This window comes from Brachyhypopomus gauderio, unplaced genomic scaffold (assembly GCF_052324685.1).
Source record: "Brachyhypopomus gauderio isolate BG-103 unplaced genomic scaffold, BGAUD_0.2 sc156, whole genome shotgun sequence".
Lineage (NCBI taxonomy): Eukaryota > Metazoa > Chordata > Actinopteri > Gymnotiformes > Hypopomidae > Brachyhypopomus > Brachyhypopomus gauderio.
Genome location: NW_027506977.1, coordinates 297,844 through 324,889, shown reverse-complemented (window position 1 = coordinate 324,889; position 27,046 = coordinate 297,844). Strand labels below are relative to the sequence as shown.

At 42.6% G+C, this 27,046-nt stretch overlaps 5 protein-coding genes and 1 pseudogene across 7 annotated transcripts; 5 read left to right on the top strand and 1 right to left on the bottom strand.

Moving 5' to 3' along the window:
* Positions 1 to 4,585: 4,585 nt before the first annotated feature.
* On the bottom strand, positions 4,586 to 11,124 carry LOC143500518 (dynein regulatory complex protein 8-like). 3 transcript variants are annotated; one of them, XM_076994672.1, is made up of 7 exons: positions 10,967 to 11,124; positions 9,374 to 9,458; positions 9,168 to 9,240; positions 8,969 to 9,048; positions 5,210 to 5,252; positions 4,958 to 5,024; positions 4,586 to 4,647 (listed from the first exon to the last, which is right to left on the bottom strand). In XM_076994672.1, the coding sequence occupies exons 1-7, from the start codon at positions 10,989 to 10,991 to the stop codon at positions 4,601 to 4,603; spliced, it is 420 nt and encodes a 139-aa protein (XP_076850787.1). In that variant the 5' UTR covers positions 10,992 to 11,124; the 3' UTR covers positions 4,586 to 4,600. The 3 variants fall into 3 exon arrangements, with proteins under 3 accessions (XP_076850787.1, XP_076850785.1, XP_076850786.1); XM_076994670.1 differs by lacking the exon at positions 10,967 to 11,124 and adding an exon at positions 10,763 to 10,886; XM_076994671.1 differs by lacking the exon at positions 10,967 to 11,124 and adding an exon at positions 10,717 to 10,751.
* Positions 11,125 to 12,976: 1,852 nt separating this feature from the next.
* Positions 12,977 to 13,569, top strand: LOC143500523 (histone H4). The gene has a single exon (XM_076994677.1). It carries the CDS (start codon positions 12,980 to 12,982, stop codon positions 13,289 to 13,291), a length of 312 nt encoding a protein of 103 aa, XP_076850792.1. The 5' UTR covers positions 12,977 to 12,979; the 3' UTR covers positions 13,292 to 13,569.
* A 634-nt stretch (positions 13,570 to 14,203) lies between these two features.
* LOC143500525 (histone H2B 1/2) lies at positions 14,204 to 14,625 on the top strand. The gene has a single exon (XM_076994679.1). The coding sequence runs from the start codon at positions 14,234 to 14,236 to the stop codon at positions 14,606 to 14,608; it is 375 nt and encodes a 124-aa protein (XP_076850794.1). The 5' UTR covers positions 14,204 to 14,233; the 3' UTR covers positions 14,609 to 14,625.
* Positions 14,626 to 18,056: 3,431 nt separating this feature from the next.
* On the top strand, positions 18,057 to 19,093 carry LOC143500517 (histone H1 pseudogene; annotated as a pseudogene).
* Positions 19,094 to 19,776: 683 nt separating this feature from the next.
* On the top strand, positions 19,777 to 20,223 carry LOC143500522 (histone H2A-like). Its single transcript, XM_076994676.1, has one exon. The coding sequence runs from the start codon at positions 19,777 to 19,779 to the stop codon at positions 20,161 to 20,163; it is 387 nt and encodes a 128-aa protein (XP_076850791.1). The 3' UTR covers positions 20,164 to 20,223.
* A 1,851-nt stretch (positions 20,224 to 22,074) lies between these two features.
* Positions 22,075 to 22,619, top strand: LOC143500559 (histone H3). The gene has a single exon (XM_076994707.1). The coding sequence runs from the start codon at positions 22,092 to 22,094 to the stop codon at positions 22,500 to 22,502; it is 411 nt and encodes a 136-aa protein (XP_076850822.1). The 5' UTR covers positions 22,075 to 22,091; the 3' UTR covers positions 22,503 to 22,619.
* Positions 22,620 to 27,046: the final 4,427 nt, after the last annotated feature.

Below are 27,046 nucleotides of genomic sequence, written 5' to 3'. Positions count from 1 at the left end.
GTAGGAAAAAAAGATGGGGGTCTCCGTCCTTGTATCGACTACAGGGGACTTAACAAGATCACCATCAAAGACCGTCACCCTTTGCCTCTTATGTCTTCCGCCTTCGAGGCCCTTCAACGGGCAACGGTTTATACTAAGTTAGATCTCAGGAGCGCGTATAATCTGTTGAGAGTCAGAGAAGGCGACGAGTGGAAAACCGCCTTCAATACTCCCTCTGGTCATTACGAATATTTAGTCATGCCGTTTGGTCTTATGAACGCACCCGCGGCTTTTCAGAGGTTCGTTAATGGTGTTCTTAGGGAGGCTCTGGATGAATACGCCTATGTTTATCTCGACGACATCCTGATATATAGCCGTACCATCACCGAGCATCAGCAACATGTTCGCCGCGTTCTCCAGTTGTTATTAGAGAATCACCTCTACATTAAGCTGGAGAAATCATTGTTCCACGTCTCCGAGGTGGCCTTCTTGGGGTTCATAGTCGCTAAGGGTCACCTGGCTATGGACCCCGCCAAAATCAAAGCCGTTACTCAGTGGCCCGTGCCCACGTCCGTTCGTTTGGTTCAACGCTTTCTGGGTTTTGCAAACTTCTATAGACGGTTTATCAGAAATTTTGGTTCCCTTGCTGCTCCGCTCTCTGCCCTTACTAGTAAGAAGTTGGGGAGATTCACGTGGACCCCTGAAGCCCAGAAGGCGTTCGAGACGCTTAAGGGTCTTTTTACCAGTGCTCCGGTGTTGCGGGTTCCGGACCCCGAACTCCCTTTCATTGTTGAAACTGATGCCTCTGATTTGGGCGTTGGGGCGGTTCTCTCTCAGAGAGTCGGGAAACCGCCTAAGCTGTACCCCTGCGCCTACTTTTCGCACCGGTTCACCCCCACGGAAAGGCGGTATGACGTAGGGGACAAAGAACTCCTGGCCGTTAAAATGGCCTTAGAGGAGTGGCGGCACTGGCTGGAGGGAGCTCGTCACCCTTTTCTGGTCTGGTCTGACCATAAGAACCTGACGTACCTCCAGCAGGCCAAGCGTCTCAACGCTAGACAGGCTAGGTGGGCCCTGTTTTTTAGCCGTTTCAATTTCACGTTGTCATATCGTCCGGGTTCTAAAAACACTAAGCCCGACGCTTTGTCTCGGCAGTGGGAACCTCCTCATGTTGACAGTTCCCCGGAAACCGTGCTTCCCCCGGGGGTTGTAGTGGCACCCATCAGGTGGGGTATAGAAAAAACCGTGCAGGACGAACTCGCCAATGAACCCGGGCCTAGTAGTGTTCCTCCTGGCTGTCTGTACGTCCCCTCGACCGTCCGGCGCAAGGTCCTCTTGTGGGGACACACTGAACGTTACGCAGCGCACCCTGGAGCTAGGCGGACCGCCGAGCTCATAAGACGAAGGTTTTGGTGGCCAGCTATGGATCAGGAGATCCGCGACTTTGTAGCCTCCTGCGAGGTGTGTAACCGAAGTAAGGCGCCACGCAACAAGCCTAGGGGGTTGTTGCACCCGTTACCCACACCCTCCAGACCGTGGTCTCATATCTCCCTTGACTTCGTCACCGGGCTTCCGTCCTCTAAAGGACTTACCACCATTCTCGTGGTCGTGGACAGGTTTTCCAAGTTTAGTAAGTTTATCGGCCTGCCCAAACTGCCCTCCGCCCGGGAGACCGCGTCTCTCTTGCTCATCCATGTTGTCCGCAATTACGGGTTCCCTCAGGACGTGGTGTCCGATAGGGGGCCCCAGTTCGCCAGCAGCTTTTGGAAGGCGTTCCTGTCCCTTCTCGGCGCCTCCGCTAGCCTGTCTTCGGGTTTCCATCCCCAGTCCAATGGCCAGACTGAGCGCGTAAACCAGGACCTGGAACAGACCCTCAGGTGCCTGGCTTCCTCTAACCCTGCGTCCTGGGCTGACCACTTGTTGTGGGCCGAGTACGCCCACAACACGCTGTGGCATTCGGCTCTGGGCATGTCACCCTTCGAGTGCTTGTTCGGATACGCCCCTCCGCTGTTTGCAGACCACGAACAAGCCGTGGCTGTGCCTTCCGCTAGGGCTCAGTTTCGGCGCTGCCGCAAGGCATGGTCAAGGGCCCGCTCGGCCTTGTTGAAGGCCTCCTCCGCCTATTGCCGCAGCGCCAACAAGCACCGTCTCCCTGCGCTGTCCTTCCGTCCTGGGCAGCGTGTGTGGTTGGCGGCTGGAAACTTACCGGTTCGGGGTGGTACTAAGAAACTGGCTCCTCGCTTCCTGGGTCCATTTAAGATAGACCGTCGCATCAACCCGGTTACCTACCGTCTGGTTCTCCCTCCGTCCATGCGTGTCCACCCGGTGTTCCACGTGTCCCACCTCCGTCCGTACTTGTGTGGTTCTTCTCCCGCCCCGGCTCCTCCTGCACCGCGTATGGTTGGTGGGGGTCCGGTTTACACTGTGCGACGTCTTTTGGACGTTCGTAGGGTTAGGGGGCGGGACCAGTTTCTGGTGGATTGGGAGGGTTATGGGCCTGAAGAGCGGTCTTGGGTCCCCAGGGCGCGCATCCTGGATCGTTCCCTGATCACCTCCTTTTATCGCGACAGGGCTGTGGCCCTGGGCCCGCGGGGACTCGGGCCCAGAGGGGGGGGTTCTGTCAGGGTTCGACCCAGGCACGTGACTCCTGCTGCCACTAGGCGGAGCCCGCGAGCTGTAACCAGGGGCAATCAAGCCCGATAGGATGCACCTGTTCTACAGCCTTTTTAAGACAAGCGACTTCAGCAACTCATTGCTGAAGTTGTTTGTTGTTCTATGCACACACAGCCCAAGCCAGTTTTCTCTCGTCTCTAGATTTCTCTCGTTTCTCTAGTTCTCCTGTTTCAACCCTGAGTGTTCTCAGGTTGTTTTTTGTTTCCTTCTGTCTTTTCCCTCTTTGTTCTTTGTTGGTTTGTTCTCCAGTGTTCTGGTTAACAGACTGGCAGGTAACCAGGTAGAAGCTATTGGTCTTGTTACCATAGCTTCCTCTTTTGTTTCTTATTTTTTCCCTTCCCCTCTGACACGTCGAGTTTGCCTCCGTGTACTTTTCGTTTTTTCCCATTTTTCTTTTTTGGACGCGTTGTATTTCTTTCCGCGTGTTTTTTGTTTGTTTTACTTACCTGGTCTTTGCACACGTCGAGATACTCCGTGTTGTCTTTCTGTTGTTTCCCTCTGGGGTTTTTTGTTTTCATTTTTTCCCGCATTCGCGGAGGTTTCATTTGGCAGTTTTTTGCCGTGTGATTTATCGGGTCGCGTTTGAGTCCTCACTTCGTTTAAACCAACGCGTCACCGCCGAGATCGGCGGCGAGGCGTAACAGAAACAACTCAGAGCATAACATAGATGGCGATGCTTGATCGCAGCTTTTCATCAACAAATGAAAAGATTGGCATTTATAAATGCGTAGCTGTAGCTTGTTAGTAGAAAGCAGCAGTTTGAAGTTTGTCTTAATTGATTTCTCTTGCACGCGTAGTCAGCACCACCTACTGACATACAACTAGAAATGTCAGAAAGCTATACTCGTTAATCTTACTTTATGTAAGATTTGATCTTTGATCATAATGTCCTTGACCTATTAGTAGTAAATAAAAAAAATGAAAAGGCTGGAAAATAGATGATAATATTTCATATTCAACGCATCAGTGCAAGGAGTGTAAAATAGTCACATAACACAGTTAGCAAATTATACAAAAAGCCCATGAGACAAATTAATTAGATTAAAATCACCAGTTATGAGGAGTCCTCCTCTCTACACTAAACAGAGGCACTGCACGGGGAGGGCAAATGTGAAGAAGGGCCTAACAGTGGACAGGCCATGTGTCTCCTTCTGCTGAACTCACACACACACACACACACACACACACACACACACACACACGCACTCATGCACGGAGGCACGCACACACACACGCACATGCGCACACACACACACACACACACACACACACACACACACACACACCATAGGCAGTCATGGTCTGGTGGTAGAGAACTGGTTTTGTGCCCGGAGGGTCGTGGGTTTGATTTCCAGACCTGAGGCCATGACTAAGGTGCCCTTGAGCAAGGCACCTAACCCCAACTGCTCCCCGGGCGCCGGGCTAGGGCTGCCCACCGCTCTGGCCATGTGTGCACCACAGTCCCCTAGTAATCACTAGTGTGTGTGTGTGTGTGTGTGCACCACAGCCCCCTAGTAATCACTAGTGTGTGTGTGTGTGTGTGTTCTAACTGCACAGATGGGTTAAAAGCAGAGAACAATTTTCAATTGAAAAATCACAATTGACAAATATGGCACATTTACATTTTACCAAGTCACACCACCCTCCATATACATACCAGTATATCAATGGGATACTGATGATTAAAGGAGGAGGAATTATACACTGATGTAACATATTTTTCATGCTAACAAATAACGAGGAAATCTTCCTGTTTTGTACCATGAGGCATTTATTTACAGTTCAAAGGGAATAAATGACAAGTTCTTTGTTATTGTATATAGAGGTTTATTATATTTATTTTTAACATTGTGTATGAGGCGTTGACAGTGCAGCATATGAAACAGTACAGAAGAACTGTGAGGAGCATCTTTCCATCATCACTGTGTGTCATTGATGGTCATCATGCTCACAAAGAGAACATTTCCTCTGTTTCCTCTTGGGTAAAGGGCTCCCCTGATTAGTGTGAATAAAACTGTGCTTACCAGTGTTTTACAGGGAAATTCAAAATATCTAAACCACATTAAAACACTGAGAAAATGTGCAGTTAACCATTTTGAAGTGCGACACAGAGGCAGAGAGGCTCATCACACATGTTGCAGGTGATGAGGGTCAGTAGAATGATAAACGTGTTGGGAACAGGGATGAAACGAAACTGAACACACACTGGCGATCCTGAGTCATGTACATTATATTCTTTTCATGCAAGAACGTATGTTTTTATATTGTTAACTTATGCTTTTGAATAAGTGAAATATGATTTTACCCTCTTGCATCAAATATTTGGATAGTTCTTCTGGTTCCAAAAATCCCTTTTTCTGCTGATCTAGAACCTAAGGAGGGTGTTTAGGGTAGATTAGTAATTACACAGAAAACATATAAGCTGAAGTATTCATAGCAATGACTGTAGATGAGGTCCAGTGTGAAGAAGGCTGCCATTAACGTAGACATTAATGCACTCGCAGTGCATGAACACTAGAACTAGAGTTTCTAGATCTAGTACATGAATGTGAATTACCTCAAAGGCCTGCAGGAGCATATCATCAGGAATGGGGCGAAACCTGAACAGAGGAGACAGAACAGAACTGGTTATGCAAATCTATTCTCCCACATCAAGGGCATCGCTAGGACTTTTTCAATTCGGGGTTCAAGCCTTCCAGGAGATTCAGCCAATCCACAAAAATTTTTTCTTCATTAAAAAGGTCAGGATTGAGCAGAATGTTAGTCAAGAATTACTTTTTCACTAGCAGCAATCAAGCACTGTCCTGGCTTTAAAATATATGTAGTGTGGGTTCTGAAATGAAAGTGGTGCTAAAGTACGCAGTTTTAATAACCATGCAACATGTTTGGGGCTGGCACTGAAACACTCTCCTGAAACTCACCCCAGAAAACACCTCATTCCACATTACAACACCATATATATATATATAGTTAACACTTAAAATACACCATATCTAAGTATTTTCTGTGAAGATAATTGAAATCATCTTTCTTAGAGATTTGCAACACAACATGACACACACAACACACACACACTCACCACATCTCACTGGGTGGATACTAAATGATATAATGAATATGCCTTGTGTACAAAGGTAAGGCTCACATGAACAGGAGCTAACAAGTCAACTAATTACAGTTATGTAATAAGGAATATCAATCAATCAATCAATCAATCAAATTTTATTTATATAGCGCTTTTTACAACAGTTGTTGTCACAAAGCAGCTTTACAAGTGCCGAGTCCTAGCCCCCAGTGAGCAAGCCAAAGGCGACAGTGGCAAGGAAAAACTCCCTAGTTTTTGCATGAGGAAGAAACCTTGAGAGGAACCAAGACTCAGGGGGGGAGCCCATCCTCCTCTGGCCGACACCGGTCACCATGACAACAACAACAATATAGACAGAATGTAGACAGAATGTAAAAGATGCAATAATGTCCATTTAGACCGAAAAAGATGTAATAATGTCCATCATGGTGTAGGCATCCGGTTAGGCAGGAGGTGGCCGGCCAGGATGGATCGCTTGTCTCTCCTCATCTCATTATACCTCAAGCAGGCGGGCAGCCATGTGGAGAAATGAAACAGGGAAAATTAGCTCTGTATGAGGACATATACAGGACAGGTAAAATTATAAACATTTCTGGAGTGTGGCAGCAACTCCGGCACTAAGTTAAATTATTACAGCCTAGCTAAAAAGGCAGAACCAGAAGGTAACATAGGCTTGGGGGCATTCTGAGACAATGGCATCCGTCCACTGCACTGTCAACAAACTTGAGTGACCACGAGCAGTGACAGGATGACAGCACCAGCACCCCAGTCTACCATAAAACCCTTCGTCTATGAACCCCTGGATCTGTACCTTTATCTAAGGGGGATATTAATTATCAAACGCTAGACTAAATAAGTGGGTTTTCAACCTAGATTTAAAGATTGTGACTGTGTCAGAGTCCCGGACACATTTAGGAAGATTATTCCAAAGCTGGGGGGCCTTATAAGAAAAGGCTCTTCCCCCTGCTGTTACCTTGTTAATTTGTGGAACTAATAACAGACCAGCACCCTGTGATCTTAGTTGACGTGGGGGTTCATAGTAGGAAATAAGTTCCTGGAGGTATTCAGGAGCAAGCCCGTGTAGTGCTTTATATGCTAATAATAGAATTTTAAAATCAATACGAAATTTAACTGGGAGCCAATGCAGGGCTGATAGGACTGGTCTAATATGCTGAAATTTTCTAGTTCTGGTCAGAACTCTAGCTGCGGCATTTTGAACTACTTGAAGTTTATTTAGATTCCTATTTGAACATCCTGACAGTAGTGAATTGCAGTAGTCTAGTCTAGAGCTAACAAAGGCGTGCACCAATTTTTCTGCATCATCCTGTGATAATGCATTTCTTAATTTGGCAATGTTGCGGAGATGTAGAAAAGCTATCCTAGTAGTATTATCTATATATTTATCAAATGATAGGTCAGAGTCGAGTATGACGCCTAGGTTTTTGGCTACTGTGCCAGGTGTAATGGGATAGTCTGCAAGATTAAGCATTAAATTTGGAATTTTCTGTCTTGCGGCCTTAGGGCCCACAAGGAGAACTTCTGTTTTGTCCTCATTTAATTGTAGGAAGTTTAGAGACATCCAGCACTTAATATCTCTTACACAGGCCTCAATTTTTCCTAAACTGAGTTTGTCATCGGGTTTGGCTGATATGTAAAGTTGAGTGTCATCCGCATAGCAGTGAAAATTGACACCATGTTTGTTTATAACTGTGCCCAATGGTAGCATATATAATGTAAATAATAGTGGTCCTAAGATGGAGCCTTGCGGGACCCCATATTTAACCATTGTACGTTTGGATGAAATATTATTGAGCTCTACAAACTGATAGCGATTTGTTAAGTAAGACTGAAACCATGAAAGGGCTGTGCCTGAGACTCCAACCCAGCGTTCTAACCTTTCTAGCAAGATCCTATGATCAATTGTGTCGAAAGCTGCACTAAGATCAAGAAGCACTAACAGTGATACATAGCCTTGATCTGATGCAAGGAGGAGATCATTTGTTACTTTAACTAATGCTGTTTCAGTACTGTGATGGGGCCTAAAACCAGATTGGAACTTTTCAAATGTGTTATTCCTATGCAGATATAGGCATAATTGCTGGGCAACAGCTTTTTCTATGATCTTAGATATAAATGATGTGTTTGAAATGGGTCTATAATTAGATAGCACAGTCGGATCAAGATTTGGTTTCTTGATCAGAGGTTTGATAATTGCTAATTTACATGATTTGGGCATGTGACCTATTGTAATGGATGAGTTAACTATAGTTAGAAGAGGTTCAGTTACAGCTGGTAATACCTCTTTTAATAACTTTGAGGGAACTGAGTCTAATGTGCAGGTAGTACAATTTAAGGAAGAAATTATTTTCTCTAATTCTGATTTTGGGAGTGGATGAAAAGCATCAAGTTTTTCTCCCGGTATGTCATTTAAATCAATATCAACCAAACCAGATGACATACCAGTTGTATTGCTAATAAAGGGTTTTATATTTTGTCTAATATTCTCTATTTTATTATCAAAGAAATCTATAAATACATTACTAGTGAGGTTTACTGGAATCTGAGGTTCTGTGCCTGCTTGATTTTTTGTAAGTTTAGAAATAGTATTAAAAAGAAATCTAGGATTGTTTTTATTTTTCTCTATCAGTGAGGCTAAGTATGCTGAGCGTGCTTTAGTGAGTGCCCGTTTGTAGTCAATAATGCTATCCTTCCAGGCACAGTGGAATACTTCCAATTTAGTGGATCGCCATATCACTCCATTCTCTTAAATGGAGTTATACATGTTACAATAAACAATAATCAATAAATGATAAGATTCAGATCTACTAAAACATTATTCACCTATGCTTTCAAATGGCTGGGTGATAAAAATCAGCAAACCTTTCTTGCAAAACCTACTTTACTTGTTCAGGTAATTAAAACCTACTTTGTTGTTTATTGTCAATGAATCACTGAAACAAGTAAAGTCTTGCTCAGACAGATCTCGGACAAATTATGCTCCAGTAAGAGAAACTCAGTAGTCACTGAGAGTGCATGCAGCAATATCGGTCCACTTTAATTTACTGTGATGAGCTTCACATAATGGATTTAATGCTAATGGTGCTAAAACGAGAATCAAGCATCTACTGGGAAGAGTTCAAATGTGAAGTTTCATCCAATACCAAGAACATATCATTTCATCAGTACACTCTGGGATCATATAAAATCACAGTGAATTAGGCCTTGTCTTACTTGTGCTCCATCAAGACCTTGGTCATAGTCGGAAGGAATTTCTCAAAGCGGATATATCCTGTTGACTCCTCCTCCTCAACCTGTTAAAGCAACTACACATCACCTTCAGTATACACCAGATCTCACTACACAGCCAATAAAACACTGTTGGCCTATAACTTAATAATGAAATATTCTACACAGACAAAATAACACTGACCTCTGCAATAATGTCATGCAGTTCAGCTTCAGTTGGAAAACAACCAAGGGATCGAATAATGGTACCAATTTCTCTAGGAAAACAAGAAAAGGACACATTTAGAGAAATAAAGCAATAAAATGTAATGAACGAGAACTGTGTATGTACAGTGCAGTAAATGGGGAGTTTGTACATTTAGGTGGAATTTGTCATGAATTAAACCTTACCTGACATCAACCGTGTGATTGAATTCATGATCAAACACATCAAATGCGTTGCTGATCCTCTTGTGGACCTCAGATACAATACCTTCTGTAAAGGACAGTAGAAAATTATCTTGTTAATCCAAACAGCTTGACATGCCTGTTGTAACGAAGTGGCCCAAGGTTCGTTTAGGTGTCGTCAGTTCGAATGTGATGCTAAAACTTTTTTTTTTTTTTTTTTAGAAAATCTCATATTCATACTATATTGAAAAATAAGTGTTTTTGTCATTTTATGATAGCTCCCTACAATTAACTTTCAGCCATGAAGATTTCAAATATAACCTTTCATGTATAACCTTTGTTAAACTCCGTCACGTAACTGGTTTGGTAACTGGTTTGGTGGTCAATCTTGCACTAGGATCTTTCAGGTTGTTCTTAAGTCAGATAACAAGTTACTTAACATGTGAACCATTAGAATATCTGCACGTCACATTTAGAGGGAAATGAAGTTCATTAGCAAAGTAAAATATAAAATAGTGTAGCCAACATATTTTATTGTTTATGTCAACTTTATGCTCTAAAATGAAAATGCCAGTTAGCCAGCCAGCTAACGTAGTTTAGAGTCCTGCACGGGTCCGATTTTTGAGACCCGTACCCACCCATATCCGCAGAGTGGCTATTTCAAAGTTAAATCCGTACCCGCCCGGACCCGTTAATATTCTACCCGTTACCCACCCGTGCCCGTGAAAAATCACACAAATCGAAAGTATTCCTATAGAGCACTTTATTTTTCAATGCGCCTCTGAAAAAACGTCAGTACAACACAAAATAAAATATAAGGTTGCTGTGCAGGAACAGTATGGCTATTCCTATCTAAAATTAGCAACTGCAAAATGAGAGGGAGCAAATGCCAGTATAACAACCAAATAAAATCGCATAGGTTCACAAATCTATCCTAGGTTACTGTGCAGGAACAGTATATCGTCCACAGTCCCAGGTTTGAGCTGCGTTCTGCGCTCTTGGATCACAAATCCTAAACGCCAAGTTCTCTCTCGTCATTTTTCCTTGTTCTAGCACGGCCACCCATTTGCTTTGTAACCACCTAGCGAGCTACAATAAATGCCCGGTACTGTGTTACAACCAGCCTCTGCTCATGTTTCCGCTGGAAAAGAACCGAAGTTTGGGTATTACCCCAGAACAGCTGAAGAGTAAAGTTCAGCCCGCTCTGGCCAACGGAGCTACGGTATAAGTAAGCTCCCCTGAGCTTCGCCACCACCATCGGGAGGCGCTAATCAGGCAAAATGTAACACTATGTTCATTACGAAGCAAATAAAAGCCTACTAAAAATGACCACTTATTTAACTTACCCGCCCGCATACCCACCCGTAAAATTTCGGTATGTGTAAAACCCACCCGTTTCAGCATCTATTTGCCCGTACCCGACCCGGTGCAGGACTCTAACGTAGTTACAACCCTGTAACATTAGCTAACAGCACTACAGTAGCTTAACAACTTGTGTTAGTTAGCTAGCGTATGCTAGTCAGTTAACGCACGTTACTGCACGGCGCAGAATATCTGGTCACGTGACCAACAAAGAACGTTCACGTCGTTTGATACCTGCAGAGTCTTTATCTCCCGCCATGTTTGACGCTACAGCTGGTTGCTAAGAGACAGAAACGTTCACTTCCGTTCCGCGAAGCTCGCGCGTGTCCGTCATCAGTGATGGAAGTGGCTGATTTACAGAATATAATAGATGAAGAGAGTGACGGACGGCGGAGGTCATCTCCGTTTATTCAGCGCTGCACTGATCACAAGAACGCGCCTAGGATCATAGGTTTCAGCCAACAGAGTAGGTATTTGATTCCATTTTGTAACCGATGGTGTTTCTACCATGGCAAAAAACAAGTCTACACAGCTAAAATAAATCTGATCAACAAAATGAAAGTTATAAGAGGATGTTTTTCATGACAGAGCACCTACCTAATATACCACAAGAGAGACTGTGTCCTACAGTCCTGACCAAACGGTCCAGTGATGACTCCGCCTTGCTGACAGTGTTCTCACTGCTTCAGCTTCCCTATTTAGTTAATAATAGCTCAGCTAGGTATGAAAATGTTTCAATTTTACCTGAGTATGGGCTTCAATTACAGTGATCCTAAACCTCAGAAAAACAGATCTAAGCTCAGTTAAACCTGAGATACAGCGACATCTAGTGGCAGATAATGATTTTTAAATGATAATTTAATTTTTTTTAGATTTACATTTAACTTCAGGTTAACTTCAGACTTTACTACAGATTCCAACAACACAGCATTTAAATACACTGCATACACAATATGGAGCTGTATTTCATTCAGATTTATGCTTATGGGTAATTTCTCAACTACAGTTCAGCTAATGACAGCTCAGTTGCCCCGTGCTATCAGCTCGGGTTGGATGCCTGTGTTTTTACCCTTCAGACAGAGACCTTCACTATAAGGTATTCTGGGACTGCTGCTGTAAGTGCTTTGAGATGAAGGAGTGAGAATGCAGTTATGAATGTCCTTCGGTCCTTTATTGTTACACAGACTAAGGTGTGTGTGTGTGTGTGTGTGTGTGTGTGTGTGTGTGTGTGTGTGTGTGTGTTACTATTGGTTAACCCTTATGAATTACCTCTCCTATTAATGATTGCCCTAATTATTGGCCAAGCGTATTAATGACCACCCTTATTTTCACGTTTATTAGTGTCTGTCCTTTTTAATGACCACCCTTATTAATGGCCGTTAATGGTGTTTTGATCACATTGTAGGAGTGCAGATTTATTCACTTATTTATTCGCATTGTTTGCTTATGTCACAATGAGATGTTATGACAACTCAAAGCTTATGTGTCATAGGAAGCAGTAAAATTACATGCAGTGCAGACACACAAGGTAGGAAATACATGTTGTATATAACCAACCTTTGATGTGACCAAACCTCTGAATACGTTTCTTTTGTTTTTATAAAGCCATGCATTGACTCTGTATGAGGCCCTACTGACTTACTGTTTTGTAGGAAAAGCCTTCAGTCATAAGCATATTGCCGTTTCGGTTTTGTTTTGTGTTCAAGACAAATTTCTTTCATGAAAAATGTATTTTTGTAGAGGTCTGAATAGTGTTGCAGAGGTCTGACTAGTTTTGTAGAGGTCTAAAATAAGTTGGAGAGGTCTTGCTAGTGTAGAAGTCATACGTATGTTGTAGAGGTCTGACAAGTTTTGTAGTCATCATACATATGTGGGTGAGCAAATACTTTTGGCAATATAGTGTACTTCTATGCCAAGTCTTATTCTTGTTATAAGCAGTAGTAGTAACAGTAAGAGTTGTAGGCCGGCTGTTGCTGTCTTTCTTTGCTTTCTCTTTTCCCTTCTCTTTGCTGCTTGTTGTGCTTGCCTAAACTATCTCAAATTGTAAAATTGTACTTTTGTGACTTAGCGTGGAGTCCTTGTTCCAGTTCATCTAAATGTGGTGCTGGAGGCTTTGGAGGAACGTGGCATTTAGCTCCGCCTCCTCCAGTGCTCCTGTGTCTTCAAGCAGGTCCTGTAGAGAAGTATAACAGATGCGCGCTGGGTGTTGCAGCTTTATTGTTTCAGCAGTGAAAGAAACGATTAGCGATGTCTGGAAGAGGTAAGGGTGGTAAAGGTCTTGGGAAAGGAGGCGCTAAGCGTCATCGCAAGGTTCTCCGTGACAACATCCAGGGCATTACTAAACCCGCTATTCGCCGTCTGGCTCGTCGTGGCGGTGTCAAGCGTATTTCCGGTCTGATTTACGAGGAGACCCGTGGTGTGCTCAAAGTGTTCCTGGAGAACGTTATCAGGGACGCGGTTACCTACACCGAACACGCCAAGAGAAAGACCGTCACCGCTATGGATGTGGTTTATGCTCTGAAACGCCAGGGACGCACTCTGTACGGATTCGGAGGTTAAACGCTCAACTCGACACAAAACCAACGGCTCTTTTAAGAGCCACCCATATGCTCATTTAAAGAGCTGTTTCATGCGTTTAAAACAGCATACGCTTTATACCATTTCATTTTATAGGCTACATGAACTGTTACTTGTTTACTGTTACATGAACCCCCAGATAATTGTCTACACCATTTATCACACAATGTCCGACGTTGCCGTGTACTACAAGTTTTAAAATGCACGTTGTAGTCTCTGAATCCTAAAACATTTAAATAAATGGACATATTAAATAAATGGAGACGCTTTATGACGAAATAATGCAATGAATCTGCATTATTGAAACTAATGGTAAATAATTTTGACATTATGACATTTACCATTCTATGTCTGTTCTAATTATTTTAAGTCGTCTTATTTACTTTATTACATTACTCTGTCTATTTTAATAAATTGTCATTTTATTATATTTTATTATGTTTGATTCCTTTTTTTCTTTAGGTTTTTTTAAATGTTTTTTATTTATTTTGTAAAGCACTTTGAGTTTCATGTATCTATGAAAGATACTATACAAATAAAGATTTTTTTTTTTTGTAATGATAATCAAAGTTATGACCTAGCTAGTTTAGAACCACATCCAAAGAATTTTAGTCTAATAAAATGAAAAGCTAGAAATTCCTTGCGCAAGCAGAACTAAACAGATTTTGAAGCTCTATCATAGTTTTCGTTTGAAAGTTGAAGGCAGAAATGGCTGGGCGGGATTAAGAGGTAAACGCTACGGCACAGTGGGGTGGCGGAGCCACGATAGGAGGTCCTGTCAGAGGAGGGCTTGTTTTTGACCAATGATGCTTAGTCATGAGCGTGGAGGGAGGGCGTGACCTAATTAGAATACCAAACTCTTAATGTAGGAGGTGCTGGAGAGTTGTTGTTCATTCAACGGTGTTTCACTCATCACCGAGCATCATGCCTGAGCCAGCAAAGTCCGCCCCGAAGAAGGGATCTAAGAAAGCCGTGACCAAGACGGCCAGTAAAGGAGGCAAGAAGCGCAGAAAGACCAGGAAGGAGAGCTACGCTATCTACGTGTACAAAGTTCTGAAGCAGGTCCACCCCGACACCGGTATCTCTTCCAAGGCGATGGGAATCATGAATTCTTTCGTCAATGACATTTTCGAGCGCATCGCTGGTGAGGCTTCTCGTCTCGCCCACTACAACAAGCGCTCTACCATCACCTCCAGGGAGATCCAGACCGCCGTGCGCCTGCTGCTTCCCGGTGAACTGGCCAAACACGCCGTGTCTGAAGGCACAAAGGCCGTCACCAAGTACACCAGCTCCAAGTAAATGGCCAAATAGTGCGACTTAACCAACCCAAAGGCTCTTTTAAGAGCCACCCACATTTTCACCCAAAGAGTTTTTCCCTTAGGAATGTGTTTGCACAATAATTAGATTAAAGCTATTTCTGTCCTGTTAGTTTTCCCACGTGCTGTGCTTTGTTGGGCAGCCTAGAATGTATTTTATGTTGTGTTCTATAATGTATATGATCTGTACAACTTTGTATCCACTGCTGTACGTTTTCTTAGCATCTCAGCTTGTGTGTGTGCGCGTGTTACATTTACATTTATGGCATTTAGCAGACGCTCTTATCCAGAGCGACTTACAAAAGTGCTACGTAGTTGCTTGGAATCTCCAAGAATAGATAGTCCTGAACACAAGGTACTCTAAGCTGGAAAAACCACTAGACGAAAGTCAAATGATACCTAACAATTATACCTGAACATACTAGTGCTGTCAATTCCAGGTGCCGCGATTAAAAGTCCTCACCAGGATTTTGCTCTGGCTTCCTGGATTGTATTGATTCCACTAATTTTACCTGGATTGCTAATTAGAAAATCTAGCAAGCTTGAGCAAAATCCTGGTCAGGACTTTTAATCGCGGCACCTGGAATTGACAGCACTAGAACATACACATCACCTGAGGAAAAAGACAGTAAACAATACCTGTAACAAACACAACAGCAATTGTAAGAACACTACAAAATACAAAGGGAAACATACAGACAAATACAGTCTGTCATTTAGGCTTCTGATAAATTTAAGGATTTTGCACCATCATAAAAAACCAGTTGGGAGAAAACAGTTCAGAGAGTCCTTGGAGTAGAAACACGCCTACTTGTCTGACATACATAGACGTATGGCACTGGAAATGCTACTGGGATTTTAAAGAACTGGTAGGCTGGAAAGAGAATAAACTGACTAGAGTTTAGAGTTTATTTCGGATTTTAGAGAAACATGTACATATACGTATAAACATATATATAAACACATATGTACACATACATTTACATAAAAAAGAAAGAAAACGAAAGTAAAATAATAATATTTAATAAATAATAATGGTTATAATGGTGAAAATAATGATAACCGAAAAATGTATAGTTTGAAGCATTAAATTATATTGACTACCCTTTTTAATCAAATATATATATTTCCAATTATGTTATTAATAATAAACTTTGCTCATCTACAGAACAATCATACATTACTATTAAAAATCAATATCAAGTTATACATATATAAAATTATTTATCTTTATTATAAGTATCTATTACCTTATTTTTAAGCATGTTTTTCAAATTTGACAAGTGAACTGCAGATTTTTATGTCCTTGTCACAACTGTTCCACAAGTTTACACCTTTGACAGATAAACATTTACTTTTCCATTAGTTCTTACTCTTATTTTTTTAAACATACCTGTTAATAAGTTTAATTTTTCCTGATTCTTGAGACCACCACTATTATCTCATAGTATTTGTACATATGGCCACGGCCTCCTGCACCCCATGCTTGTGTTTTAGTCACACCTACACAAGGGATTTTTTAACTAATAAACACACCATTGCCACGTTCAAAACACCTCCATGCCTTTACTCAGACTCTCCTTCATAGCACACACTATTGGCGCATTTCCACTAGGGCCTGCTTGGCGCGGTATGGTTCGATACGGGTCGCTTCGCAACGGAACGGTACGGTCGCGTTGTGTTTCCATTACAATGGTGAACCACCCCAATGTGGGTGGAGTCGCTGTTGGCGCGCGGGTTGTAGTGTCGTGACATCATTTGTATGCGACCACAACACCGGCACAACACCCCTTAACAAATAGCATTATTGTATCTTATTTATCTTTATCTTCATTATTGTATGTGGTTGCTCTAATTATTGATAATAATTTGGTATTACTCAAACAGGCTGAACACACCCTGCATAAAAAGCATCAGTCATACAATCAAATGAAATCAAACTTTATTATTTACATATGTTGTACTTTAAATATCTATATTTCATAATATAGTTATAGTTTTAAAAAGTGCAAAAAGCAAATATATACGTATAGCTTTATATGAAATAAATATTTATAGTACTACAAGCAACATTTTGTGTGCTTTTACTGGCGTCTGTCTCGCATGGTGTTCACAAGTTCGCCAAGCACTCCAAGGAAAGCCCGGTTGAAGGAAACATTTTCCGCCAACTCCGCTCGCCTCGTCAGTGGAAGGGGAATCTTGAACGTAAAAAATAACAAATATTAAACACAAGCATTCACGTGAAAGCAACAACAATATAGCGTAACTGCACAAAATGTGTAGCACGTCATCGCTGCTATGGCTACAGCTAACTAGCAACTAGCAAGGCTAAGAGCTAGCTATTGTACAGTAGTGACTGTGGTGGTAACATTTACTACAAACACAGCTCTAAATTCCTGCGTTTACAATAGATGCGTTCATATTACGTTCATATTACATCTTTTACGAGCCTAGTAGTAAAACTGTGAAATCACAATACACTCACCATTCTCCGTGGCCTCCAGCACCGACATCGCCGTGTCCAGCACGTTTTCTCTTCCGTTACTGGCTGGCCGGTGACCGTATATGACATCCATTTGCTGGAACCATTTCCAGTCTTTGCGGTTTGCTCCGCTGCGTCCGTTATGGTCCTTCACCGCCCGGTAATCGCGTTAAGCTTTTTTAGCTTGGACCGACCGGCACTGCTGAACGGACCGCTGGTAGCCATGAGTGGCCATTAGCGCGGAAACCTCGCTAAAAACCTTTACATTTCTAGTGGCCCCGTCCAGTTCACCCTGGATTTTTTTATCGCTGATTATTAACAGAAAGGTTTGTACCTCGGCGTTTGACCAGGGAACAGACTTCGCTCCTTGGGTTTTAAAAACGGCTGAGGAGTCCATAGCATAGCGGAGGAGTCGCTCTCCTGACGCAACCTGTGACGACACTCCCTGGCCAATCAGTGTCATGCTGTCCCTCCACGTCACAGAACTGTACCGCTTCGGAACGGTTAGAACCTCAAGCGAGTCGGTACGAAAAAAGTACCCAAAGGGGCCGGCTAAACGGGTCCTGGTACTAATGGAAACACTCACAAACCGTCGCGAATCGAACCGTACCGTGCCAAGCAGGCCCTAGTGGAAATGCGCCATATGAGCTGTTAGACCTACTCCTTCATTTCTGTCAATTTCACCCCACACATCACACAAAACACAGCATGTCTTCTTAGGTGCGACAGTCGCAGGTTGCGTTTTTGTGGCAGTTGTGAAAAACGACCCGAAACTGCATGGGCTTCCCTGGCACGCAAATAAACGAGAGAGCCTTCTCTTGCCATTCGCGTTTTTTGATGCACTGCAAATAGTGTTTGGATGCATATTTAGGTCGAGATTTGTCGTGAGAAAACACAAGTACCATCTACTCACGGAAGCACAGGCACGCAGTGTCGGGCGAGTTGAGTCTACACCGTCCTCATGTGTATTTTAAGACCACAGTCCGTCGCGAGGAGGGAGGTTCACATTCACAGATCAGTTCGTTCAGTGTTTGTTTCTCTTAGAAAATTCAAGGATGGCAGAAGTGGCTCCAGCCTCAACCGCTGCCGCGCCGGCTAAAGCGCCCAAGAAGAAAGCTGCTGCTAGACCCAAGAAAGCGGGACCCAGCGTCGGTGAGCTTATCGTTAAAGCTGTTTCTGCTTCCAAAGAACGGAGCGGCGTGTCTCTCGCCGCGCTGAAGAAAGCTTTGGCTGCTGGCGGTTACGACGTGGAGAAGAACAACTCTCGCGTCAAGCTCGCCATCAAGAGCCTGGTGACGAAAGGGACTTTGGTGCAGACCAAAGGCACCGGAGCGTCTGGCTCGTTTAAGATCAACAAGCAAGCGGAAACTAAGAAGAAGCCCGCCAAGAAAGCCGCGCCTAAGGCGAAAAAGTCCCCCGTTAAGAAGCCTGCCGCGGCTAAAAAGCCCAAGAAGGTCGCGGCAAAGAAGCCCGCCGCCGCTGCAAAGAAGTCGCCCAAGAAGGCGAAGAAGCCCGCTGCCGCCAAAGCTACCAAGAGTCCCAAGAAAGCGAAGAAGCCGGCCGCTCCGAAGAAAGCAGCCAAGAGCCCCAAGAAGGCAAAGGTTGCGAAGCCCAAGACCGCCAAGCCAAAAGCAGCAAAGGCGAAAAAAGCAGCCCCCAAGAAGAAGTAAACGTGCATGTTTTCATGTCTTGGTCTCCCCAAAAGGCTCTTTTAAGAGCCACCCACCTTTTTTTCTAAAGAGCGCTTTTCTTTAAACTAAATATTTTGTGTCGTTGGTGGATTTTAAGGTGCAGTTTCATCCATTGCTCTACATTAAGTGCGTGGACATTGGGAAGAAAAATGACAACCTAAAACATTCATCCCGTCCTAAATACAGAAATACTGTGTAGAATAAGATTCTATTTTATATACGTATGTTTTATTTGCCCAAGTGTACTTTATTAAAATGGAGAATGAAAAGTCAATACACAAGCATTTCAAGCAATCCATACTCATTACAATATCAATATGACGGTAAAACAACATATATATAACTTTATATATCTATTAGGGTCCAACGAAAATCAGTTTTTCTTACTGTATCCATAGTAAACATGTTGCATTTCATTATTCACAGAAATATTGTATATAATAAGATTTTATTGTATGCTATGAATACATTAGTCTGCCCATCTCTCCTCTCCTTGTCATACATGTACTGTACGTAGCTTGAATAACTTGAGTACATTTCTACATTAAATTGAAGTGCATACATATAGAAAAACGTTATTACGAGAGGGAGTTTTGTAGAGTAAACGCGCGTAAAACATTTTGCATCTCATTCAACATATGGACATGTACACAGTAATATTCTATTGTATGATATTTTTTAATTTGCCAATCTCTCCTGTCCTTGTCATACATATGCGTGTACCCTGAATAGCTTAGAAGATTTCTAAAACTTGATTCAATATTGAAATGCATATACGAAGGACAAGAAAAGACGTGCCACATGGAGTGTTGCAGGGTAAAGAGATGGAGGCTGGCTTTGGATGTCGACCGCTTCGGGTTGGTTATTCGTCATGCCTTCTTTAAGCCAATAGGAGAGCAGCTTATTTAGCTATATCTCCAGCGCTCTTAGAGCAGGCGTGATTATTTCATCTTTGCTTACAGCGCTGTGGTTGACATTATGAGTGGCAGAGGCAAGACCGGTGGTAAGGCTAGGGCCAAGGCCAAGACTCGTTCGTCTCGCGCCGGACTACAGTTTCCTGTGGGCCGTGTACACAGGCTTTTGCGCAAGGGTAACTACGCCGAGCGCGTCGGTGCCGGTGCTCCCGTCTACTTGGCTGCCGTGTTGGAGTATCTAACTGCTGAGATTCTCGAGTTGGCAGGCAACGCCGCCCGCGACAACAAGAAGACTCGTATCATTCCTCGTCACCTGCAGCTCGCCGTGCGTAACGACGAGGAGTTGAACAAGCTGTTGGGAGGAGTGACCATCGCTCAGGGTGGCGTGCTGCCCAACATTCAGGCTGTTTTGCTGCCCAAAAAGACCGAGAAGACCGTTAAATCCAAGTAAATTTCCCTTCTGTTTTCAGAATCCAACGGCTCTTTTAAGAGCCACCCACATCGACTTATGAAGTGCAACTTTTCATTCATGCAGATTTTAGTATGTGCTCTTGTGTCATTATTGGATGCTGCTGTTTCACGTCTAAGCATTCGCACACTTCGTTTAAATGCGCACAATCACTCTAATGTTGCATATCCACACATGAATTTATACGTGTGCATAAAGACAGACATGATGTTGCTCCTATGAACAGAATATAGGACAGTAAGCATAAGCTGCTGGCAACTAATGAAAGCCAGCAGTGTTGGCAGGTGAGAAATGTAGGATTATATGGTACCAGAGACATAAAATAACAGTGTTATGTGCAGAGTCTGTTTTTAACACTAGAGCTCCTGAGAATTCAGGATTCTGAGGACATCACCCCTCCTTCTTCTCCTTCTTGCCAGCAATTAGCAAAGCCAAACATCACCCTTTATTATGTTAATTCACAGAGCAAGACTGAGGCAGCAGCCTCACCCAGAAAGTCTCTGATCACAGAGATCACAGATCACAAATAAGCAGAAACACAAATGCTTCTATCAAATGCTTCTAACACAAATATAGATAGATAGATAGTATAAGAAATGTACAAAGAGTAAGATTCAAGCCTGCTGTTTAGATCACAAACAAGCAGAAACACAAATGCTTCTATCAAATGCTTCTAACACAAAGATAGATAGATAGATAGATAGATAGATAGATAGATAGATAGATAGATAGATAGATAGATAGATAGTATGAGAAATGTACAAAGAGCAAGATTCAAGCCTGCTGTTTAGATCAAACAAGCAGAAACACAAATGCTTCTATCAAATGCTTCTAACACAAATATAGATAGATAGATAGTATAAGAAATGTACAAAGAGCAAGATTCAAGCCTGCTGTTTAGATCACAAACAAGCAGAAACACAAATGCTTCTATCAAATGCTTCTAACTATCTATCTATCTAGATAGATAGATAGATAGATAGATAGATAGATAGAGAGCACATGAATTTGTTTTCCTGTCTTTTCCTCTCCTTTTCCAGCCTGCTGTTTAGATCACAACATTTATCAGTGATGCAGTGATGCAACGCGACCATGCTAATTTTCGCTAGCAATGATATGGGATTTCCTATATAACATTAGCATCAAGCTAACTGCGCCATATAATTTCTTAGCTTTTCAAACGCGAATTCAAACGCGGAAACAGAAAGTGTTTGATTACAACAAATATTATATAGTATAGTATATGAAATATACAAAGAGCAAGATTCAAACATTTTTATTTATTTTTATTGTTTGACGGGACTCATTAGAGAAACTGTCGTCTCTACGTGCGATTGAATTGTAACTTTTGAAACACGAGTCTACAAATTTTCTGCCGTTTGTTGTAGTATCGGTAACATACAGTCTGCTTGTAACTTCAACTTTTTTGTGAAGTATCACGTTTGGTGTTTTGGTCATATGAGCTTGGGGGTGAGCCAGCTTGTGCTTTGGCAGGCGTATGAGCTGGGGGTGAGCCGCTTACATCGCATTACCAAGACAATGGGCGTTAATCCCTTCACAGCAGGGGAGTGGGCTACATGGACCCTACCAAGCCCTGTGAAATTTTTCGCTTCTCTAGGAGCTCTAGCAGATTGTATGCGAATTAAGGAGACTGATTATGGTACATTATGGGCAGAAAAATCCAAACAAAGTCTTGCCGTGAACCCGCCTGAAAAGTAGGCGTTTTTTTTATGTGTGCGCTCTACGGGCCAATTGTCGAGCGGTGACGCACACTTGATTGTCCAATGGATGGTCTTCGTGTTGAAGACGCCCAATGAGCGCTGGTCGTCGTTAGGGCTTAAAAAGGACGTCGCCTTACTAGGTTCCTATTCTCGTTCCTCCTTGTTGGTGAACAGTCGACTTCTGTCACTATGGCACGAACCAAGCAGACCGCCCGTAAATCCACCGGTGGCAAAGCCCCGAGGAAGCAGCTCGCCACTAAGGCTGCTCGCAAGAGCGCGCCGGCCACTGGCGGCGTGAAGAAGCCTCATCGTTACAGGCCCGGTACTGTCGCTCTGAGGGAGATTCGTCGTTATCAGAAATCTACTGAGCTGCTGATCCGTAAGCTGCCTTTCCAGCGCCTGGTGAGAGAAATCGCTCAGGACTTCAAGACCGATCTCCGCTTCCAGAGCTCCGCTGTCATGGCCTTGCAGGAGGCTAGTGAGGCATACCTGGTTGGTCTGTTCGAGGACACTAACTTGTGCGCCATCCACGCCAAGAGAGTCACCATCATGCCCAAAGACATCCAGCTGGCCCGTCGCATTCGCGGAGAGCGTGCTTAAACTGAGCGCTCGGAGTAAAAGCCCCAAAAACACAAAGGCTCTTTTAAGAGCCACCTAATTGTTTCACTGCAAAACGAGCAAGTTCACTCAGCAGAGGAATGATTCTCTGAAGCTAAATAAGATTTAAACCAGGAAATTGCTGTTTTCACATCTAGTATGAATGAATTATTTTGATCAGCATTGCTGTTGAGGCCTAAACCCTGACTGAAAGATTTCCTTTAACTGGTTCTGAATCAGGTATTCATGAGCTTAGTTGTTAAGCTAAAACTTTCTCAGATCTTTGAAATAAATGGCCTGTCAAGTTTAGTCGTTTTGATAAGTGGTAGGATTACTGCTCATTTGAATGACTTGGATACATAGCAAATGTTCAGGGAAGAGTTTTTTATTTATTTAGTAAAGGATCAATTGCTATAGGGAGAATTATTTTTGAGAAAGTGTGTAGGCAACAAATCTGGTAAGCAGGATGAGATGAGCCCTTCAATTTAAAATGATGTGTCCTTTGTGTCATTTCCAACATACAGTAGATTCACCATAGACACCAGTGATCGAATCCTGATACGCAACAAAATTCGCATGAAGCAACTGTACAGGGAAGCCTTGGTTCAATACAATCTATATAATGCACAATACATAATTATTATTTTTTGCAAAACAAGAGTTTTGTTTTTACAGTGAACAGCATTTGCTTTTGTGGACAATAAATATTGTGTTTATAGAGGTTTTGTGAATTGGGTTTTGATAAAGAAGGAAGATGACAAAAAACGAAGAACACAATTAATAACATTCCTAACCATTCATAAATGACCCATTGAATCAGAGATGTCAGGAGCAATAGTTGGTTTTACAGAACCACTGTAGAAAGAATAAGAATGAAATGAAAATTGAAGAATGAAAATTATTTTGTAATATTATCACTGTTAGTATGTTTTGTTTGTGTCCATGTCAGCAAATGTGTACATGAAATCTGAGAAACCAAGATATGACAGAAAACAAATTATGAAAAGTTATCCACAAGATAGCAGACAGCTGAACTCTTACAATAACAGTAAATCCATTAGAATAATACTGGGAGGCCTTCTCATTTGTTTACCCCTCACCTTCTGTATTGTGTTCACCTTCATTATTGCCTTATTATTCTTCATTCTATGTAAAAAAAAAATCTAAAGAACATTTTGAAGTTCTATTTAAAAAATAAGGAGTAAAGGATTTTATATGCTGTGATTCTATAAGTTATGGAGGGCTGTACAAAGAATTTACAACTAATGAAATGTAACAAATGGAAATCATGTCAATGTGGGCAATGGACATTACAACATAATAGTGTGCAAGATGATTTGATGTGCTTGTAGGCTAGAGCAGAGCCTATAGTCAAATATATATTATATATGTCACATAGCCTAAGCATATTAACACAAGGCTAATGGGGGTGTGTTCAGCATGTACCCACCTTTAAAGTACCCAGGAAGGAGAAGATGGAAATATTCATTGTACATGGACCATAAGATTTAAATACCTTTCAGTGAAAAGTGTGGGTGGCTCTTAAAAGAGCCTTTGGGTTGGTTAAGTTGCACTATTCGGCCATTTACTTGTTTTATTCAGGAGTGTTTGTGTAAATTAGTGTACTAGAACAAACTTATTTAACAATATGTATGCTTAATGAACATTCTAATACAATGTACCTGTGTAAAGAATAATAATAAGCAATGTCAATGTGTGTGTGTGTATGTGTATGTGTGTGTGTTTGTGTGTGTGTGTTTTTGTCTGTGTGTTTTTGTGTGTGTATAAGTGTATGAGATTGTTGTGTGTGTTTGGTATCATAGTTTGAACATGGAAATTTTCACATTTTTATGAAAAACGATCCTAATTGAACCATTACCTGTTACAACTAAGGAACACCATTGCACTAAATATTGATAGAATAATTAGTAATGTAGTTAGTAATTAAATATTCACACTGTTTGTTAGGATTTTTTTGGTTTCAGACATCTTTTGAACAATTAAACATGCACCAGGGTTAAAGTGACCCTAAACAGTACGGCTGTTTTACAAGGATGCACATAATAGGAGGGTTAAGCTAGAGTTCTCAAACTTTTATACAAAGTACACACATGTGTTTACTACAAATGGCACCAAATGGCAACTCAATTCAAATAGCACTGGCCTCGTGAGTTGAATACATTGTGTTCCTTTGTTACAATCTACCCCACTACCAGGGTAGGTTACAACACATGCTGGGGTAAATTGTAACAATTAGACAAAACAAGCAACAACAGAGGCCACACCATGCAATATGCTTTAAAAAGAGGTTTTTGAAATAAAATAAAGAAAGAACAATCCAGAACAATGTCTCTCTCTCTCTCTCTCTCTCTCTCTCTGTGACTGACCATAACTCATATCCACTTGGTTTTATTCAAGTGTGTGTGTAAATTTGTGTAATAGAACAAACTTATTTAACAATATAGGTTCATTATACTTAATGAACACCAGGGCCGGCGCCACGGGGGGGCGAATGGGGGCGTCGCCCCCTCAGGCGAGGTGTCCCGCCCCCTCAATGTAAAAAATAAGACCCATTTATTTTACAACAATCGCTACATGGTGCCCCCTCGGCCGCTCGACAATCGTTACATGCTTGTTAACTTACGTTCGCCCCCCCCGAAATTTTCTGACGCCCCCTCACTGTATATGTTCTGGCGCCGGCCCTGATGAACACTCTAATACATTGTACCTGTGTAAAGAACATGGAGGTCAAATAATAAGCAATGTCAATGTGTGTGTGTGTGTGTGTGTGTTATATCACAGATACTATGTGCCTTCACAACTGATCTGACTGACTTGCCCTTCTTTATTACCTCGAAATCAGTTTTTTCTAAATGGAATCTGCATGTGCCTGTTTCCATCCTTGATATTCACCATATGGGATCAGGGAGGAATTGGGTAAATACTGGAATGATCATATGATTCATATCTGATCCATGATCGGTGGAATTCATGGTGTTACAACTCTCCACCTGTAGTATATTAAATATACTCTCGCACTATTTCTCACACGTCAACATACAGGTGTATTTGAACACACACGCACATATACTCAAGCTGAGATACTGTAAAAGAAAACATAGTCATGGCCTGGTGGTAGGGAACTGGTCTTGTGACTGGAGGGTCGTGGGTTCGATTCCCAGACCTGAGGCCATGACTGAGGTGCCCTTGAGCAAGGCACCTAACCCCAACTGCTCCCCGGGCACTGGGCTAGGGCTGCCCACCGCTCTGGGCACGTGTGATCCACAGCCCCCTAATAATCACTAGTGTGTGTGTGTTCTAACTGCACAGATGGACACATTTAACTCCCGCCCCAGCCATTTCTACCTTCAACCTCCTCTTTAGTTCTGCTTGCACAAGGAATATCTTATCATTTTATTATACTAAAATACTTTGGATGAGGTTCAAACTAGCTAGGTCATTACTTTGATTATCATTACAAACGTAATAATAATCTTTATTTGAATAGCACCTTTCATTTATACTCAAAGTGCTTTACAGAATAAATAAATAAAATCATTAAAAGAACCTAAAAAAAGGAAACATACATAATAAAATAAAATAATAAAATGACAATTTATTAAAATAGACAAAGTAATGTAATAAAGTAAATAAGATGGCAAGACTTGAAATAATTAGAACAGACATAGAATGTTAAATAATGTCATATTGTCATAAAATTATTTACCATTAGAGTTTCAATAATGCAGTTTCCTTGCATTATTTTGTCATAAAGCGTCTCCATTTATTTTATAAAACGTGTTTTTGTGACGATCGGGGTGGAGCGAAGGACGAGACACAGAATCCTTGCAGAGACGTCACTTTTAATGAATCACACATAGATTGCGCAATAGCGCACGAGGAACATCTGACACTTACACAGAAACGTGTAGACTCTAGACAACGACGAGCACAGGACACTGCGCGAGCGCACATTAAATAGACAAACCACATTAACCCCACGTGATTACGAGACGATTCACAGGTGAGACGGATTATCACATGACATAGCCATCACCACGGAATATCCACAGACGCAGACGATGCACGTAGACTACGTAAACACACGCCCAAAAGGGAGGGGCCGGGGTCCTCAACGTGACAGACGCCCCCTCCAAGGGCACTACCCGTCCCGGGGTGCCAACAGGACCGAGTGCCCTGAACCCACGACGATGGGCGGATCCGACGCGCTCAGTCCTGCGTCTGGGAGGTGACTGCCCTTGGCGAAGCGTCCGTCACGAATCGCCTAGCACACCCTCCCTGGGAAGACGGGGGAAAAGACGTTAAACACATTAAACGGCACATTCACAAACACACACACAGGCACGTTCACACACAGTGGCACAAGAGGGAAAAACGGGTTTGGTACACAAAGGGCAAGACTGACAAACACGGGAACACACACACACGACATGGGCGCCAGGCTGCGCGCCAGCAGGAGAGTGATGAGGGGCGAGAGGTCGGGAGCTACTGGTGCAGTTGGCACTGCGGGTGGCGGTGCTCCTCCT